This window comes from Eumetopias jubatus, unplaced genomic scaffold (genome assembly GCF_037043125.1).
Source record: "Eumetopias jubatus isolate StellerSeaLion01/CBP00866 unplaced genomic scaffold, mEumJub1_p1.0 scaffold_13, whole genome shotgun sequence".
NCBI lineage: Eukaryota > Metazoa > Chordata > Mammalia > Carnivora > Otariidae > Eumetopias > Eumetopias jubatus.
In genome coordinates, this window is record NW_028274819.1 from 52,751,909 (window position 1) to 52,767,699 (window position 15,791).

Here is a 15,791-nt window from a genome sequence, read left to right on the forward strand (position 1 = left end):
CAGGACTGCCTTTGCTGTATCCCAAAGATTTTGAACAGTTGTGTTTTCATTTTCATTGGTTTCCATGAATTTTTTTAATTCTTCTTTAATTTCTTGGTTGACCCATTCATTCTTTAGTAGGATGCTCTTTAGCCTCCATGTATTTGAGTTCTTTCCGACTTTCCTCTTGTGGTTGAGTTCTAGTTTCAAAGCATTGTGGTCTGAAAATATGCAGGGAATGATCCCAATCTTTTGGTACCGATTGAGACCTGATTTGTGACCTAGGATGTGATCGATTCTGCAGAATGTTCCATGGGCACTGGAGAAGAATGTGTATTCCGTTGCTTTGGGATGGAATGTTCTGAATATGTCTGTGAAGTCCATTTGGTCCAGTGTGTCATTTAAAGTCTTTATTTCCTTGTTGATCTTTTGCTTAGATGATCTGTCCATTTCAGTCAGGGGGGTGTTAAAGTCCCCCACTATTATTGTATTGTTGTCAATGTGTTTCTTTCCTTTTGTTATTAATTGCCTTATATAATTGGCTGCTCCCATGTTCGGGGCATAGATATTTACAATTGTTAGATCTTCTTGTTGGATAGACCCTTTAAGTAGGATATAGTGTCCTTCCTCATCCCTTATTACAGTCTTTGTTTTAAAATCTAGTTTGTCTGATATAAGGATTGCCACCCCAGCTTTCTTTTGGTGTCCATTAGCGTGGTAAATGGTTTTCCACACCCTCACTTTCAATCTGGGGGTGTCTTTGGGTCTAAAATGAGTCTCTTGCAGACAGCATATGGATGGGTCTTGTTTTTTAATCCAATCTGATAGCCTGTGTCTTTTGATTGGGGCATTTAGCCCATTTACATTCAGGGTAACTATTGAAAGGTATGAATTTAGTGCCATTGTATTGCCTGTAAGGTGACTGTTAACTGTCTGTTGTCTGTGTTCGTTTCTGCTCTTTGCTGCTTTTAGGTTCTCTCTTTGCTTAGAGGACCCCTCTCAATATTTCTTGGAGGGCTGGTTTCGTGTTTGCAAATTCCTTTAGTTTTTGTTTGTTCTGGAAGCTTTTTATCTCTCCTTCTATTTTCAATGATAGCCTAGCTGGATATAGTATTCTTGGCTGCATATTTTTCTCGTTTAGTGCTCTGAAGATATCTTGCCAGTCCTTTCTGGCCTGCCAGGTCTCTGTGGATAGGTCTGTTGCCAATCTAATGTTTCTACCATTGTAGGTCACATATCTCTTCTCCCGAGCTGCTTTCAGGATTTTCTCTTTGTCTCTGAGACTCGTAAGTTTTACTATTAGATGTCGGGGTGTTGACCTATTATTATTGATTTTGAGAGGGGTTCTCTGTGCCTCGTGGATTTTAATGCCTGTTTCCTTCCTCACATTAGGGAAGTTCTCTGCTATAATTTGCTCCAATATACCTTCTGCCCCTCTCTCTCTTTCTTCTTCTTCTGGGATCCCAATTATTCTAATGTTGTTTCGTCTTATCGTATCACTTATCTCTCGAATTCTGTCCTCGTGGTCCTGTAGTTGTTTCTCTCTCTTTTTCTCAGCCTCTTTATTTTCCATCATTTGGTCTTCTATATCGCTGATTCTCTCTTCTGCCTCATTTATCCTAGCATTTAGTGCCCCCATTTTTGATTGCACCTCATCAATAGCCTTTTTGATTTCGATTTGGTTAGATTTTAGCTCTTTTATTTCTCCAGAAAGGGATTCTCTAATAACTTCCACGCTTTTTTCAAGCCCAGCTAGTATCTTTAAAGTCATGATTCTGAACTCTAGGTCCGACATCGTACTAATGTCCGTATTGAGTAGGTCCCTGGCTGACGGTACTATCTCTTGTTGTTTTTGCTGAGGTGATTTCTTTCGTCTTGTCATTTTGTCCAGAGGAGAATAGATGAATGAGAGAACAAAATGCTAACAGGTTTACAACGTCCCCAGCAAATATACTGTATACAAATCAGAAAAGACCTGAAACCAGGGGAAAAGAAAGGGAAAGAAAGAAAAAAGAAAGAGAAAAAGAGAAAAAAAAGAAAAAAAAAGATAAAAACAAAAACAAAACAATACAAAAAAAGCAGAATATGATCAAATATGATCAGGCTAGTGCATAGATCAGTGCCACACACTAGATTTTGGGCGTATTTTGGTCTGTTAGAAAAAAGTGCCTCCTAAAATTTTAAAGGAAGAAAGCCATATATGTACAAAATAAGGGTTGATACAATGAAGGGATGGAAGATGACTGTAAAGATGAAAATTATAAAAGATTTTATAAAAGGACTTGGTAAGATAAGTTGTTTGAAAAAAGAAAGAAGATTTAAGAAAAAAAGGAAAAAGGAAAAAGGGAGAGAATGTGATCAGGCAGGAGACTAGAACAAATCCATACACTAGTGATTTAGGGTATATTTTGATCTGTTAGAAGAAACTGTACCCCAAAATTTTAAAGAGAGAACAACTTATATATATATGCCAAAAATAAGGGTAACTACTATGAAGGGATAAAATATGACTCTAAAAATGAAAAATAAAAAATGTTTTTTTTTTTTAAAAAGGGATTGATAAGATGTTGGTTGAAAAAGGGAAAAAGAAAAATAAAAAAAAAAACAGTCAACAAAAATTAACTTTGATGAAAAAATGGATCATGGTAAAAAAAAAAAAAAAAAGCCATGAATCTATGTGCAGTATTCCCCTAGCGCTGGAGTTCTCCCATTCTCCTTGATCGATCAACTTGGTCTTGGCTTGCTGGCTGTTTGTGCTGATCTTCTGGGGGGAGGGGCCTGTTGCTGTGGTTCCCAATGTCTTTGCCGGAGGCGGAATTGCCCCGCCCTTGTCGGTCCGGGCTAAGGAAGCTGCTCCGGTTTGCTCTCAGGAGCTTTTGTTCCCTGCAAGCTCTCGGTACAGCTTTGGAGGACCAGGGCAGAAATGGTGGCCTCCCAATCTCCACCCAGAGGAGCTGAGAACTCGGGGCCCCGCTCCTCAGTGTGTCCCCAGAGAAAAGCAGTCACTTCCGTGTCCCCGGTCTCCGGCCGCACTCCGTGCTCACCCGGCCTGTGATCAAGCGTTGCTATCTCTGGCACCCAACCCCGCACAGAGTCTCCAAACCCAGCAGATCCCTGCGGTGCGTTCCCGCACCGCTCCTCCCCAGGAAGGAAGGGGAGTCTCCCCGGATCTGCTGCTTGTTGGGTCCCTGCTGGGGGAGCCGTGCCCCGACTGGGCCGCAGATCACAGTTTATGGCAACCCGGAGCTGAGAGCCCGCGCCCCGGCTCCGTCTCTGCAGCCGGCTTCCCCGCTCTGATACCTGGGAGCTCTGGCGCACTCAGGCACCCCTGGTCTCTCCGTGACCCCAAGGGTCCTGAGACCACACTGTCCCGGGAGGATTCCACCCCCCGCTTAGCCACTGCAGCGACGTCCCTCAGCGGAGCCGACTTCTAAAAGGTCCGATTTTGTGCTCCGCGGCTCTAGCACTTGCCAGAAGCGGCCGGCGGAGGCCCCTCCCCCGCCGTCTATCCTCCCGAATATCGCCTCGGATTCACTTCTCCGCACGCCCTACCTTCCAGTAAGTGGTCGCTTCTCTGTTCAGAGAGTTGTTGCTACTCTCCTGTTCGATCTCCTGTTGAGTTCGTAGGTGTTCAGAATGGTTTGATCCCTATTCAGCTGAATTCCTGAGACCAGACGAAATCTAGGTCTCCTACTCCTCCGCCATCTTGCTCCGCCTATCCATTCTTGTGTTTCTAATGCTAGCTACTAAAGTAGGATCTGGAATAATAGAAAGCTTCAATTAGTAAGGTTTACTGATGGCTGAATGATCTTGTCCATAAGAAGAGAGTTCTGGTGATGGGTATTAAAGAGGGCACCCACTGAATGGAGCACTGGGTGTTATACGCAAACAATGAATCATGGAACACTACATCAAAAACTAATGAGGTAATGTATGGTGACTAACATAACATAATTATATATATATATATATATACACTGACCAAAAAAAAGAGAGTTCTGAGTCTCATCTTTTCTCTTTATCCTTCTGTTTCCTCCTGTCCTCTATTTCCCTATCTCAGTTTTATCCAGGCTCCATCACATCCCTCCATTTCTTCACCCCAGCTGACATGTAGCCCCCCTCATTCATTGCTCTTCTCCCTTCCCTCTTTCTCCTAGCATTTCTCACTCCTTAATCCCTTTGCCTCCTATCCCTTTCCATTTACACACTCTTCTTACCTGTTCACATCAGCAGGAAACACCACCAACTTCTCTTCAGACTCATCACCAAGCAAGGACTAAACCAGCTCCCAAGAATGGGGGCTTTATAGGAAAATGAGTAGAGTCACCAGGCAACAAAGAGCTATCTTTATTAGTGAGTGTACTGGGTGGAGCAAGAATTATGGGACCCATAAGAATATGTTCCTCTATAACAACTCAGACACATCTCCCTGACAGCTTCAAACCCTGCTCCCAGGTGCAAGCAAACTCCATACATCAGGAGCTGTAAGCATAGTCCTGGCCCTGGGGGCTGACAGTAATGGGTATCTTCTAAAACTGTCTGCTTTGGTCCGATAACTACAACCATTCCTCTTCACCCTGCCTTAGGCTACAGAGTCTCAGCCAGGGATGCTCCCTGAATGTCAGAGCAGGATCAGGAGAGTGCAGGCAAGTCCTCCCTCTGTTCTCTGCTCCAGTATGTACTATTCTTAACAGGTCTCATTGTGCCCTGGCCATTCCCATGTCTCTCCTCTTACCCAGGAACCCCTCCTAAGAAGTCAACCTATTCACTGAGTCACATTTGCAGCCCACCTACCCTTCTAAGCATAATTAAACTAGCACTTGATGAAGTCATGATACACGCTAAAAATTGCACTACACCCGTTAAATACATTGTTGTATTTATTCATTATCAAGTTTACAGGTTAAGTATTATTCTCCATTGTTTCACAGATGAGGAAACTTAAACTCAGAGAGGTTTAGAATAACTTTACCCATCTAAAAGTTAGCAAGTTACAGAGTTGGCATTCATGTCCATGTCTAACTTACTCTAAAGCTCTTAAGTCTATGCCATACTGCCTCCTATAGTCAACTGCTTCCACTCTATCTTCAGAAAATACGGTTGTAATACATGTTCCTCTATCTATCCATTCCACAGATTGCTTGCTTCGCAACTGTATGCCCACATCTGGTTTAAGCCTCATTCTGACCAGAATCCACTTCTCCATAGTAGGCTGTGAATTAATAATTCTGACCATGTATAATAATCTCTGACTTTCTAATCCTCCTTGAACATTTTCCGGTCCATACTCTTATATGTTTATTGGGCACACTGAGCAAAGATATCTATCCCAACAAGTATCTGGACAGATTAATTAACTCCATAAAATTACACAGTAAGTAATGTTCATATCTATATGTAAATACCACCGCTTTCCACTGGTTCCCATCAGCAAAAATGAATGACTCTGGAAATTTCAAATGAGACTTACTAGTATTAAATGAAACAAAGAAGTTTGGAAGCATGAAATCAATCTTGATAAAGTACAGTTTTCATTCATTTGTTAATTCAAAAAAATTATATATTGAGTGTCCATCATATGTTCTGAACTACATTAAGTACTTGGGAAAGACCGAAATAAAGTTAAAAGGGTACCTGTTCTTATAAAGTATATAGACTAGCAGGGAAGATATACTATTAGTAAGTTATGGTACGGTATGAGAAACTGTAACATAAGTAAAGAAAGCCATGTCAGAGAAGCTTTCTGGACAAAAATGAAGTCAAAATTAAAATCTAACGTATATTTAGGAGTTCCTATTCTTCCAGCTCATTGACTGCACCATGCTCTCATACTTTACCTGCCATTTTCTTTTTAATATTTTTCTCTCTTGCTTCCAGCCTATTGTACATAAACACTTTATTTTTATAAAAAATACTCAAAGAACCGGGCGCCTGGGTGACTCAGTCGTTAAGTGTCTGTCTTTGGCTCAGGTCATGATCCCAGGGTTCTGGGATCGAGCCCCGCATTGGGCTCCCTGCTCAGCTGGGAGCCTGCTTCTCCCTCCCCTACTTCCCCTGCTCTTTTCCCTCTCTCGCTGTCTCTCTCGCTGTCAAATAAATAAATAAAAATCTTAAAAAAATACTCAAAGAACATATAAACACAAAAGGCAAAAGAACAGAAATGTCTGAATCCCAGAGTGACTATAATGGAGCAAAAACAATCTGGGGATTTTTCTTGAAAAAATGGTTAATGACATACAATGGAATAGTGTTCAGAAATAAAAAGGAATAAACTACCACTACACACCACAGCATGAATGAATCTCACATGTATTATGCTAAGAAGCCAGACCTGGGAGACTACATACTGCAGGGTCCATGATACTCGAAAAACAGAAGTTATAGGTGTGGAAAACAAATGAGTGCTTGCCAGAGATTGGGTATGGATGCAAAGGGGTAACATGAGGGAATTCTCAATAGTGATGTATTTATTCTATATCTTGGTGTCACTGGTGGTTACAAGAGTCTATGTATTTGTCAAAAGTTGATTAGAACCATATACTAAAAAGAGTGAATTTTATTGTACATAAATGTTGATAAGCTGTGGGGTGCCTAGCTGGCTCAGTTGCAAGACTATGTGACTCTTGGGGTTGTGAGTTTAAGCCCCACAAGGGTGTAGAGATAACTTAAAGAAATAAAATTAAAAAAAAAACGTTGATAAGCTGTTATATACCATTTTACGGAGAATTCATATCTCTCAAGCTACCGAAGATAAATTATTGCTTTCATCAAAACCATTATACAAAGGCATATTATAACCCATTAGATTTGTACTATTCAATACAGTAGCTTCTAGCTACATGTGACTACTTAAATTTATATTTCAATTAATTAAAATAAAATAAAATTTAAGTATTCAGTTCCTTGGTTGTACTACCAAAGTTTAAAGTGTTCAATAGTTATGTGTGGCTAGTGGTTACTGCATTAAACAACAGAGATTTAGAACATTTCCATCACTGCAGGAAATTCTATTGGACAGTGGTACATTTGATCCTCTTCCCTGACTTGATTGCTTCTACACAGAACTCATAGATGCCATTAAGGGCCAATCCTGTCCCCACAGAACTCTCAGACAGTCTGCTGCCAGATCTGCTTGGTCCTAACGCCGTACACAATAGGATTGAGCACAGGAGGAAGCAGCAGGTAGACATTGGCCATAAAAGTGTGTACTATTGGTGACAAATGCTTCCCAAAGTGGTGAATCAGAGTCATGCCAATGAGAGGCACATAGAAGAACAATACTACACAGATATGAGAGAAGCAGGTGTTGAGAGACCTGAGTCTCTGTTCTTGGGAAGCAATAGCCAGTACTGCCTGGAGGATTAGAAAGTAAGAAATCGAAAGGATCAAGACATCCAGTACAATGATGAAGATCACAGCCAGCAGGCCATAGATGCTATTACACGGGTGTCAGTGCAGGCAAGCCTTATGACATCCTAATGGAGGCAGTATGCATGGGAAAGGATATTGGAGTGGCAGAAAGGTAGCCTTTTGATGAGGAAAGGCACAGGGAACACTGCACCCACACTTCGTAGCAGGACCTATTGCTCCAATCTTGCCAATGACTCCATGACTGAGAATGGTAGCATAGTGCAAAGGGAAGTGAATAACCACAAAGGGATCAAAGGCCATGGCAACCAGAACACCTGATTCTACTGCCCCAAAGGTATGGATAAAGAACATCTGAGTGATGCAGGCATCAAAGGTTCTTGAGCGCCAGTTGAACTAGTGAACACTAATCATGGTGGGCATGGGAGATAGTGAAAGGCTGAGGTCAGTGGCAGCTAGCAGAGCCAAAAATAATACATAGACTCATGTAGACTCATGGAGACTTTGCTCAACCTTGATGACAACAAGGATAATGACGTTGCCTAAGAACGTGGTACTGTAAAGAAGGCAGAGGGGCAAGGTCATCCAGAAGTCTTTCTCTGGCATTCCCGGAATCCCAGTCAAGGTGAAGTTCTGGTGGTTATCAGTAGTTTGGTTGAATGGTTACATAGTGGAATGAAGGTCTGACTGGGCAAAGAGAGAAGAATTCATTAAGTCAAACAGCTTTAGTTGGAATCAATGACTATAAGTATTGAGATAGCAGCCATAAGAAGGAGTAACTTCAATATTATTCTAATACATTTATGTTCACAATCTGATAGAGAAACTGATTGTCCTACCCCATGAGGCAAAAAATCAGTGACCATTATATGTTAAAATATACTTAGGAGAAAGAAAAAAGAAAAAACTTCAATCAACATCTGCACCCAATAGGGGTATAATTCATCCAGAAACATCAAGGAGTTAGCTGACTTGCTTCCTTGCTAAGAAAGAATTTTATACTATACATTTATGTGGGTAATGACACTGATGCCAATAACCAGAAAGGAAATGTTAGCAAGCACAAATGTGACATAAGGGTTGTTCATAAACACAGATATGCAGATGTGTGTATGTGTCTTTATCTTGACTATGATATTAAATTGTGATGATTTAGACATTATGCTCATTGCAACTCAGTTTTTCCACCTGCATGATGTGGGACAGAGGAAGAAATCTGCTCTTTAAGGACTGTAAAGTTCTAACCTTCTGCATTCCTGGGAGTGTGTGGGTACTAAAAGGACCTGAGCTTGCAGCAGGTGATGGAGGGAGAAGTTACTCTGGCTGCCAAAAAACTTTATTTTTTTTTTAAAGATTTTATTTATTTATATGACAGAGAGAGACACAGCGAGAGAGGGAACACAAGCAGGGGGAGTGGGAGAGGGAGAAGCAGGCTTCCCACCGAGCAGGGAGCCCAATGCGGGGCTTGATCCCAGGACCCTGGGACCATGACCTGAGCCGAAGGCAGACGCTTAGCGACTGAGCCACCCAGGCGCCCCACCAAAAAACTTTAGAAGGACCCATTATGGTAGGCAGAATAAAGGTCTCCAAGGATGTTCAAATTTTAACTCTTGAACCCTATGAATATGTTAGCTTACGTGGCAAAAGAGATTTTGCAGATGTGATTAAAAGCTAAGGATCTCAAGATGAGGAGATTATCCTGGATTACCAAGGTAGGCCAAATCTAATCATATGAGTCCTTAAAATTGAAGAAATTTTCCCAGCTGCAGAGAACCAGAGAGATAGCAGCATGAGAAAGACAGCACAACTGGTGAAGGTGTATATGTGCTGCTGAAGTGAGCACACAACTGGTGAAGGTGAAGGAAGGGGACAGAGAGTCAAGAAATATGGGTAGCCTCTAGAAGCTGGAAAAGGGAGTGGAACAGAATTTTCTCTAGAGTCTTCAGAAAGGGATGCAGACTTGCTGACGCCTTGATTTCAGCCCAGTAAGGGTTTTGTTGGACTTCGACTTTAAGAACTGTAAGATAATAATTATATGTGTATTATAAACCACTATGTTTGTGGTAATTTGTTAATGGAAAAAGTAGAAAACCTTACCCAGAGGAGCCAGAGAAGAGTTGCTTTAGCTCCTTTTCAGAAATATTCCAACTCTTCTCCTTCAGTCTTTTACTCAGGCCCTGTCTTTTTCTTTGGTAAGAAATGAAATGAATGAAATGAAATGAATTCCACACATAGAGGATTCCAAAAGACAAGGTCCAAACATTTTTCAGATTGGTGAAGTCAATATCCCTGGTGTTAAAAATTAAACTGGACTTAAGTTTCCCTGTCCGTCCATAGAGACTTCTCCTTCTCCGCATTCCATATTTCTGTGAGGCTGTTCTATAGAGTAAACTCCACCTTGAGTCACCAGTATCTGTATTTCCTACTCTGAGTAAAACCTAGATAGACCTGTGGGCCATTCTAGACATTAATGCCTAACACTTGCAGTGACAAAGATCAATATTAAAATCTTGGTGCCACACAGCCCTCTTCTATTTCAATTATTTGCTATTATCTTCAGGAAGATATATCCAAATGTGCACCTGAGCTAATCACTTTTTGGGCCAGTCTAGCCACAATTGATAAGGGTTAAGGATTAAACGAAAGAATAGGACTATCATGGCTCTTATTGTTTGAGTTATGATGCTTATGAGAATCTGATGGAGAGTCTCCCAAATAAGAATGTTACACACACACACACACAAATACAAGCAAAGTTCTGTATAAAAATTAAGTGAATTCATGTATTATTTAAGAGCATCTCAGGACCCATGTTAGAGAAAATGGAACAGGAGCCTAGGTCACAACAAGGAGAAAAGTCATTAGACAAATTGCAAGGGGCAGAAAGCTCTGGGTGCTTGGGCATGAACAGACACCAGACAGAGTTACTCCAAGTTTCTTGTAAGTCAGTAGTTTAGTTCTACACTGTCCAATATCATAGCCACTAGATATCTTTGCCTATTTACATTTAAATTAACTTAAAACATCAATATCTTAGTTTCACTAGCCACGTTTCAGGTGTTCAATAACTTCATATGGCTAGTGACTATTGAACTGTGTGGTACAAACATAGAAAATTTCCATAATCCAGAAAGTTCTATTGAAATTTGAAAAATTGATCCTGCAGACTATAGATTTAAAGGATGCCAATATTCTAGCTGACCTCTTGACAAATCTTAGATCCAATTGGATTTGTGCGTCTTTTACCTATATACTGCATAACCTGTGTCTCTTTATATACTTTTCTCTGTCTTGTCTCTTTTCTGGAAAAGTGAATAAGAAAATAGCTTTAAAACTAAAGACTCTGGAAATAGATCACCTGGGTTTAAATCCTGGCTCTGTGATCTTGAACAAGTTACTTAATAATCTCTATGCTTTTTTTCCTTACCTCTTTAAAATTAAAATGAAAACAATAGTATTTACCATGGGATAGTTAAAAGTATTCACTGGAAATATCGATAGGTTATTTAGGTGAGCACCAGGCAAAGAAGCAACACTCAATAAAGGGTAGCTATAATCAATGTTCATCTGTTATCTATAAATTTTGTAATGTTTGGTTAACTGTGAAAACTGTCCCTTGAGGTATTTATAAGCCATGAAATGCATTAATATACTGCTAAGTTTATCTACCTATCCATATATTAGTTATATATTTTGATCAAATTCTATATTACCCAAATCTCTCCATGTCTCAGCCAGTTTAGCCCAACACTGAAAATCTGTGGCTTGTAGGTAGTGGCTGTTGCAGTGCTCAAGATGGGAAATCTATGGGTCTGTGCTCAGTGATTCCGCACTTAATTATGAAGGCTTACTGTAAAGGATTTACTGGAAGCAGGTCCTAGGTAAGCCAGAGATGAAAGAATGATATGCTAGTAGGAGTCATGAGTAGTGAATATCAGCAAGAAGAAAAGAATAAGGATAATTGATTCTGAGGGACTAGCAACACCACACTGACCATCCGGGGAGCTCGAGCCCAAAGAGCAGCACAGTTCTTCCAGAATCCAAGAGAGGGATTACAAACCAGGCTCTTTTATTTATTTATTTTTTTAGAGAGAGCGCAGGGACAGTCAGAGGGAGAGAGACAATCTTAAGTAGGCTCCATGCCCAGAGCGGAGCCCCACGTGAGGCTTGAACTCACAAACCTGAGATCATGACCTGAGTCGAAATCAAGAATCAGACCCTTAGCCAAATGAACTACCCAGGCACCCCCAAACTAAGCTCTTGATTCCTTAAGATCTTAAGAACTCAGGAAGAGTTTTCATGTTTAATTAATTTATTGATTAATGGTTTCATATTTGTCAAATGCCTACTAAGTACTAGGCATGCCATAGTAATCAGAGGACCAAAGGAGCAACTTCTTTCCTTATCAAAGAAAACATGAAAAACAAGAGCAGAAACAGGAGTGGAATATGTGCCTGGGGTTGAATGATGACATGCTTTACAGAAGGGTCAATATGTCCAGCTTGTATCCCCAGCTGGACTCAGCCTAACTCTGTTTCGGTCAATACCAGTGACAGACCATGGACAGAATCAAACCTAAACGTTCCTCACAGCAAAAGGGCAGGAGCTTCTGTGGCTTATGAAGCATATGTGGGGATGGAGGTGGAAGAGAAGATAGGCAACAAGAGTCTTTCTTTTCTATTGCTATGGAACTACAGTTCAATGCTCTTTTCCACCCAGGAAGCCAAGTGGAAGAGCTATTCTCTAAAGGACAGGACTGAGCACAATATACTCTAAGTGTCTGAGCTACAAGCTGAAGCACAGTTCTGGCCCTTTGTATTTGTCCTCTGTAGGAGCCATGGACTAGTCTTTGACTTGGGGAAGGAATATATTTGCTATTTACCTTGAGCCAGGACTGAAGGAAGGGCAAAAATTTGCAGATTCTTGATTCTCTCTTTAGGCTTTGGTAGTAGAATATACTCACCACTGAATTCTTCATATGTATAGGTCAAATTGTTATTTCTATTTTTTTTATAATTTTTATTGTTATGTTAATCACCATACATTACATCATTAGTTTTTGATGTAGTGTTCCATGATTCATTGTTTGTGCATAACACCCAGTGCTCCATTCAGTGGGTGCCCTCTTTAATACCCATCACCAGGCTAACCCATCCCCCCGCCCCCTCCCCTCTAGAACCCTCAGTTTGTTTTTCAGAGTCCATCGTCTCTCATGGTTCGTCTCCCCCTCCGACTTACTCCCCTTCATTCTTCCCCTCCTGCTATCTTCTTCTTTTTTTTTCTTAACATATATTGCATTATTTGTTTCAGAAGTACAGATCCGTGATTCATCAGTCTTGTACAATTCACAGTGCTCACCATAGCACATACTCTCCCCAATGTCTATCACCCAGCCACCCCATCCCTCCCACCCCCCACCACTCCAGCAACCCTCAGTTTGTTTCCTGACATTAAGAATTCCTCATATCAGTGAGGTCATATAATACATGTCTTTCTCTGATTGACTTATTTCACTCAGCATAACATCCTCCAGTTCCATCCACGTCGTTGCAAATGGCAAGATCTCATTCCTTTTGATGGCTGCATAATATTCCATTGTGACAATAAACCATCTCTTCTTCATCCATTCATCTGTCGATGGACATCTTGGCTCTTTCCACAGTTTGGCTATTGTGGACATTGCTGCTATAAACATTGGGGTGCACGTACCCCTTCGGATCCCTACATTTGTATCTTTGTGGTAAATACCCAGTAGTGCAATTGCTGGATCATATGGGAGCTCTATTTTCAACTGTTTGAGGAACCTCCATACTGTTTTCCAGAGGGGTTGCACCAGCTTGCATTCCCACCAACAGTGTAGGAGGGTTCCCCTTTCTCCACATCCCCGCCAACATCTGTCGTTTCCTGACTTGTTAATTTTAGCCATTCTGACGGGTGTGAGGTGGTATCTCATTGAGGTTTTGATTTGGATTTCCCTGATGCCGAGCGATGTTGAGCACTTTTTCATGAAAGACATTATAAAATTTCTAAAAGAGGACTTTGAAACATCAAATGTCTCTGGGTAAGAAGTAGGCACAGGCAACTTTTTGTCAAAAGGGAGTTAGTTGACTTAGGGAATGGAAACCAGAACTTGGAGGTTTGGGCAGAGCCCAAATCCCTGAAGAATTAGTCTCAAGGAAGTAGCATCATGTGTCCTGCTGTATTTCAGAATTGCTGTGGACTAATGACTGCTGTGTTCCTCCTGCTTTGCCCTACTTAAATGAAAGGGTGTACAGCAAATGTTCTATGATCCCAGCATTGCATCGATCATGTGTGAGGCAGGTAATGTGCCTATCAAATACACAGGTGTTCACATTAAGAATCACACTTGACAAATTATATCTAAGGAAGCACACCTGAGGAAACTCACCACCCCTACAGCTAATTTAGATGAGCTCCTTGGCCTGGAGCCTGAGTCTGATGCTGAAATTGTATGAAACCATTTTGTGGTCTTCAGAAGGGGTGAATGTATTTCACATGTGGAAAAATGTATACCATTTTTGGCCAGAGGGCAGATTGTACCAATGTAAAACATAGCCCCTCAATTTTCAGACATGCCACCCATTGAAAGGTGGAGTCCATGTATGCTTCCCTTAAATCTGAGTTCTGTACCTCCTTGACTCATAGAAGATGGCAGAAGTGCAGAAGTGATTTCATGCCAGTTTCTAGACCCTGACCTTATGAAACTGGCAGCTTCTAAGTTCTGTCTCTAGCAATGCCCACTCTTAGAATTGAGCCACCATGCATCTCATGGTAGCAAAACTCATTAGATTGAGAATCACATGGGTATTTTGTATTATGTCAATCAATAATGTTATCTTTGTTGTTACTGTGCAAGAAGAAAAGATGCAAATTTATTGTCATTTTCATATATAGGTCTTCCCTCAGTTTCTAAAATTGCAATTGTTAAGAAAAGATAATAAGGATTATATCTAGTTTCAAAATTTAAACAACTAGGTTTTATTCTAAGCTACTAATTCTCAAAATTAAACTGCTGCATATATCCCCAAGCTTAGTGATGACATTTACACTTTCTCAGGGTTACTCTCATCCTGGGCAAAAAATAACTCTGATACTGATGAGGGTAGGTACAGGTATGTGTAACTTCACCTAGGTTTTAGAAGAAAATGTATGCCCCCTTTCCTTAGCCCAACAGTCACCCCTGGTGTGGGATGAGCCAAGAACAGTTGTACTTATGATACTGTGTGTAATTATGTGAATATAGAGTTGGATAAAGTTATGTAGGTCTAAGAATACCTACCTTCATGAGGTTTCAAGTGTTTAAAATTGTGTTGGTTTTATATAAGTTGTATAAATGTGTCAATATTTGAGTGATACAGTATGTGTGCATATGTGTTCAGAGATGTGTGAATCTATTTCCTTTGCTGTATGGAAGTGTAAATGCGTGCATTTCTGTGTGGGTACACATCTCTTTGTATAAGTTTATGTGGAAGTACCTGCATGAATTAAAGTGGATACACATCCTTATTCATATCTCTATGTGTGCACTTTTCAAATGCCCACCAATGTATGGCATTCATCTATGAATATATGGATACAGAAGTACAGTGACACCATGTCCCAAAGCCTGTTGCAATACAATTTGGAACCATCTACTACTATGGATTGCCTGTATTCTTTCTACCTCTAAATAATGATTACTTAAGAGCTATTTTCTAAGGTAATGTATTTTTTCAATAAGACAGTAGATACTGCTTTTTGAAAAGTATAGCGTGACTGCTACCAGGGGTGACTGCACAGTGTCTAAGCATGAGTTCAAACAGAATCAGGAGATGAACTTGGAAGTGTGCCTATCAGTACACAAAATCCCACCTTTATTTCTCCATCTTCAATGTTGGCCCCTATACTAGTTTCCTATCGCTGCTGCAGCAAATTACCACAAATTTAATGGCTTAAAACAATAAAAATTCATTATCTTACCATTCTGGAAGCCAGAAGTCTAAAATGAGTTTCACCAGGCTAAAATCAAGGTGTCAAAAGGGCAGTTTTTCTGGAGGTTCAAGGGAAAGTTCATTTCTTCTCATTCTTTGACTTATGGCCACCTCAAAGCTAACGACAGCAAGTCAAGACACCTCTCATCACATCACTCTTGCATTGATGCTCTGCCTCCCTCTTCCACATTTAAAGGGCTCTTGAAAAAAATGCTCAACATCACTCAGCATCAGGGAAATACAAATCAAAACCACAATGACATACCACCTTACACCAGTTAGAATGGTAAAAATTAACAAGAAAGGAAACAACAAATGTTGGCAAGGATGTGGAGAAAGGAGATCCCTCTTACACTGTTGGTGGGAATGCAAGCTGGTACAGCCACTCTGGAAAACAGTATGGAGGTTCCTCAAGATGTTAAGAATAGAGCTACCCTATGACCCAGCAATTGC

The 15,791-nt window shown here is 40.6% G+C and overlaps 1 protein-coding gene across 1 annotated transcript; it reads right to left on the minus strand.

The window, feature by feature from the left end:
• Positions 1-7,056: 7,056 nt before the first annotated feature.
• On the minus strand, positions 7,057-8,016 carry LOC114218620 (olfactory receptor 51H1). Its single transcript, XM_028115786.2, is given in 3 exon segments — positions 7,057-7,421; positions 7,424-7,559; positions 7,561-8,016. Coding segments are annotated over 3 exon segments (957 nt in total).
• Positions 8,017-15,791: the final 7,775 nt, after the last annotated feature.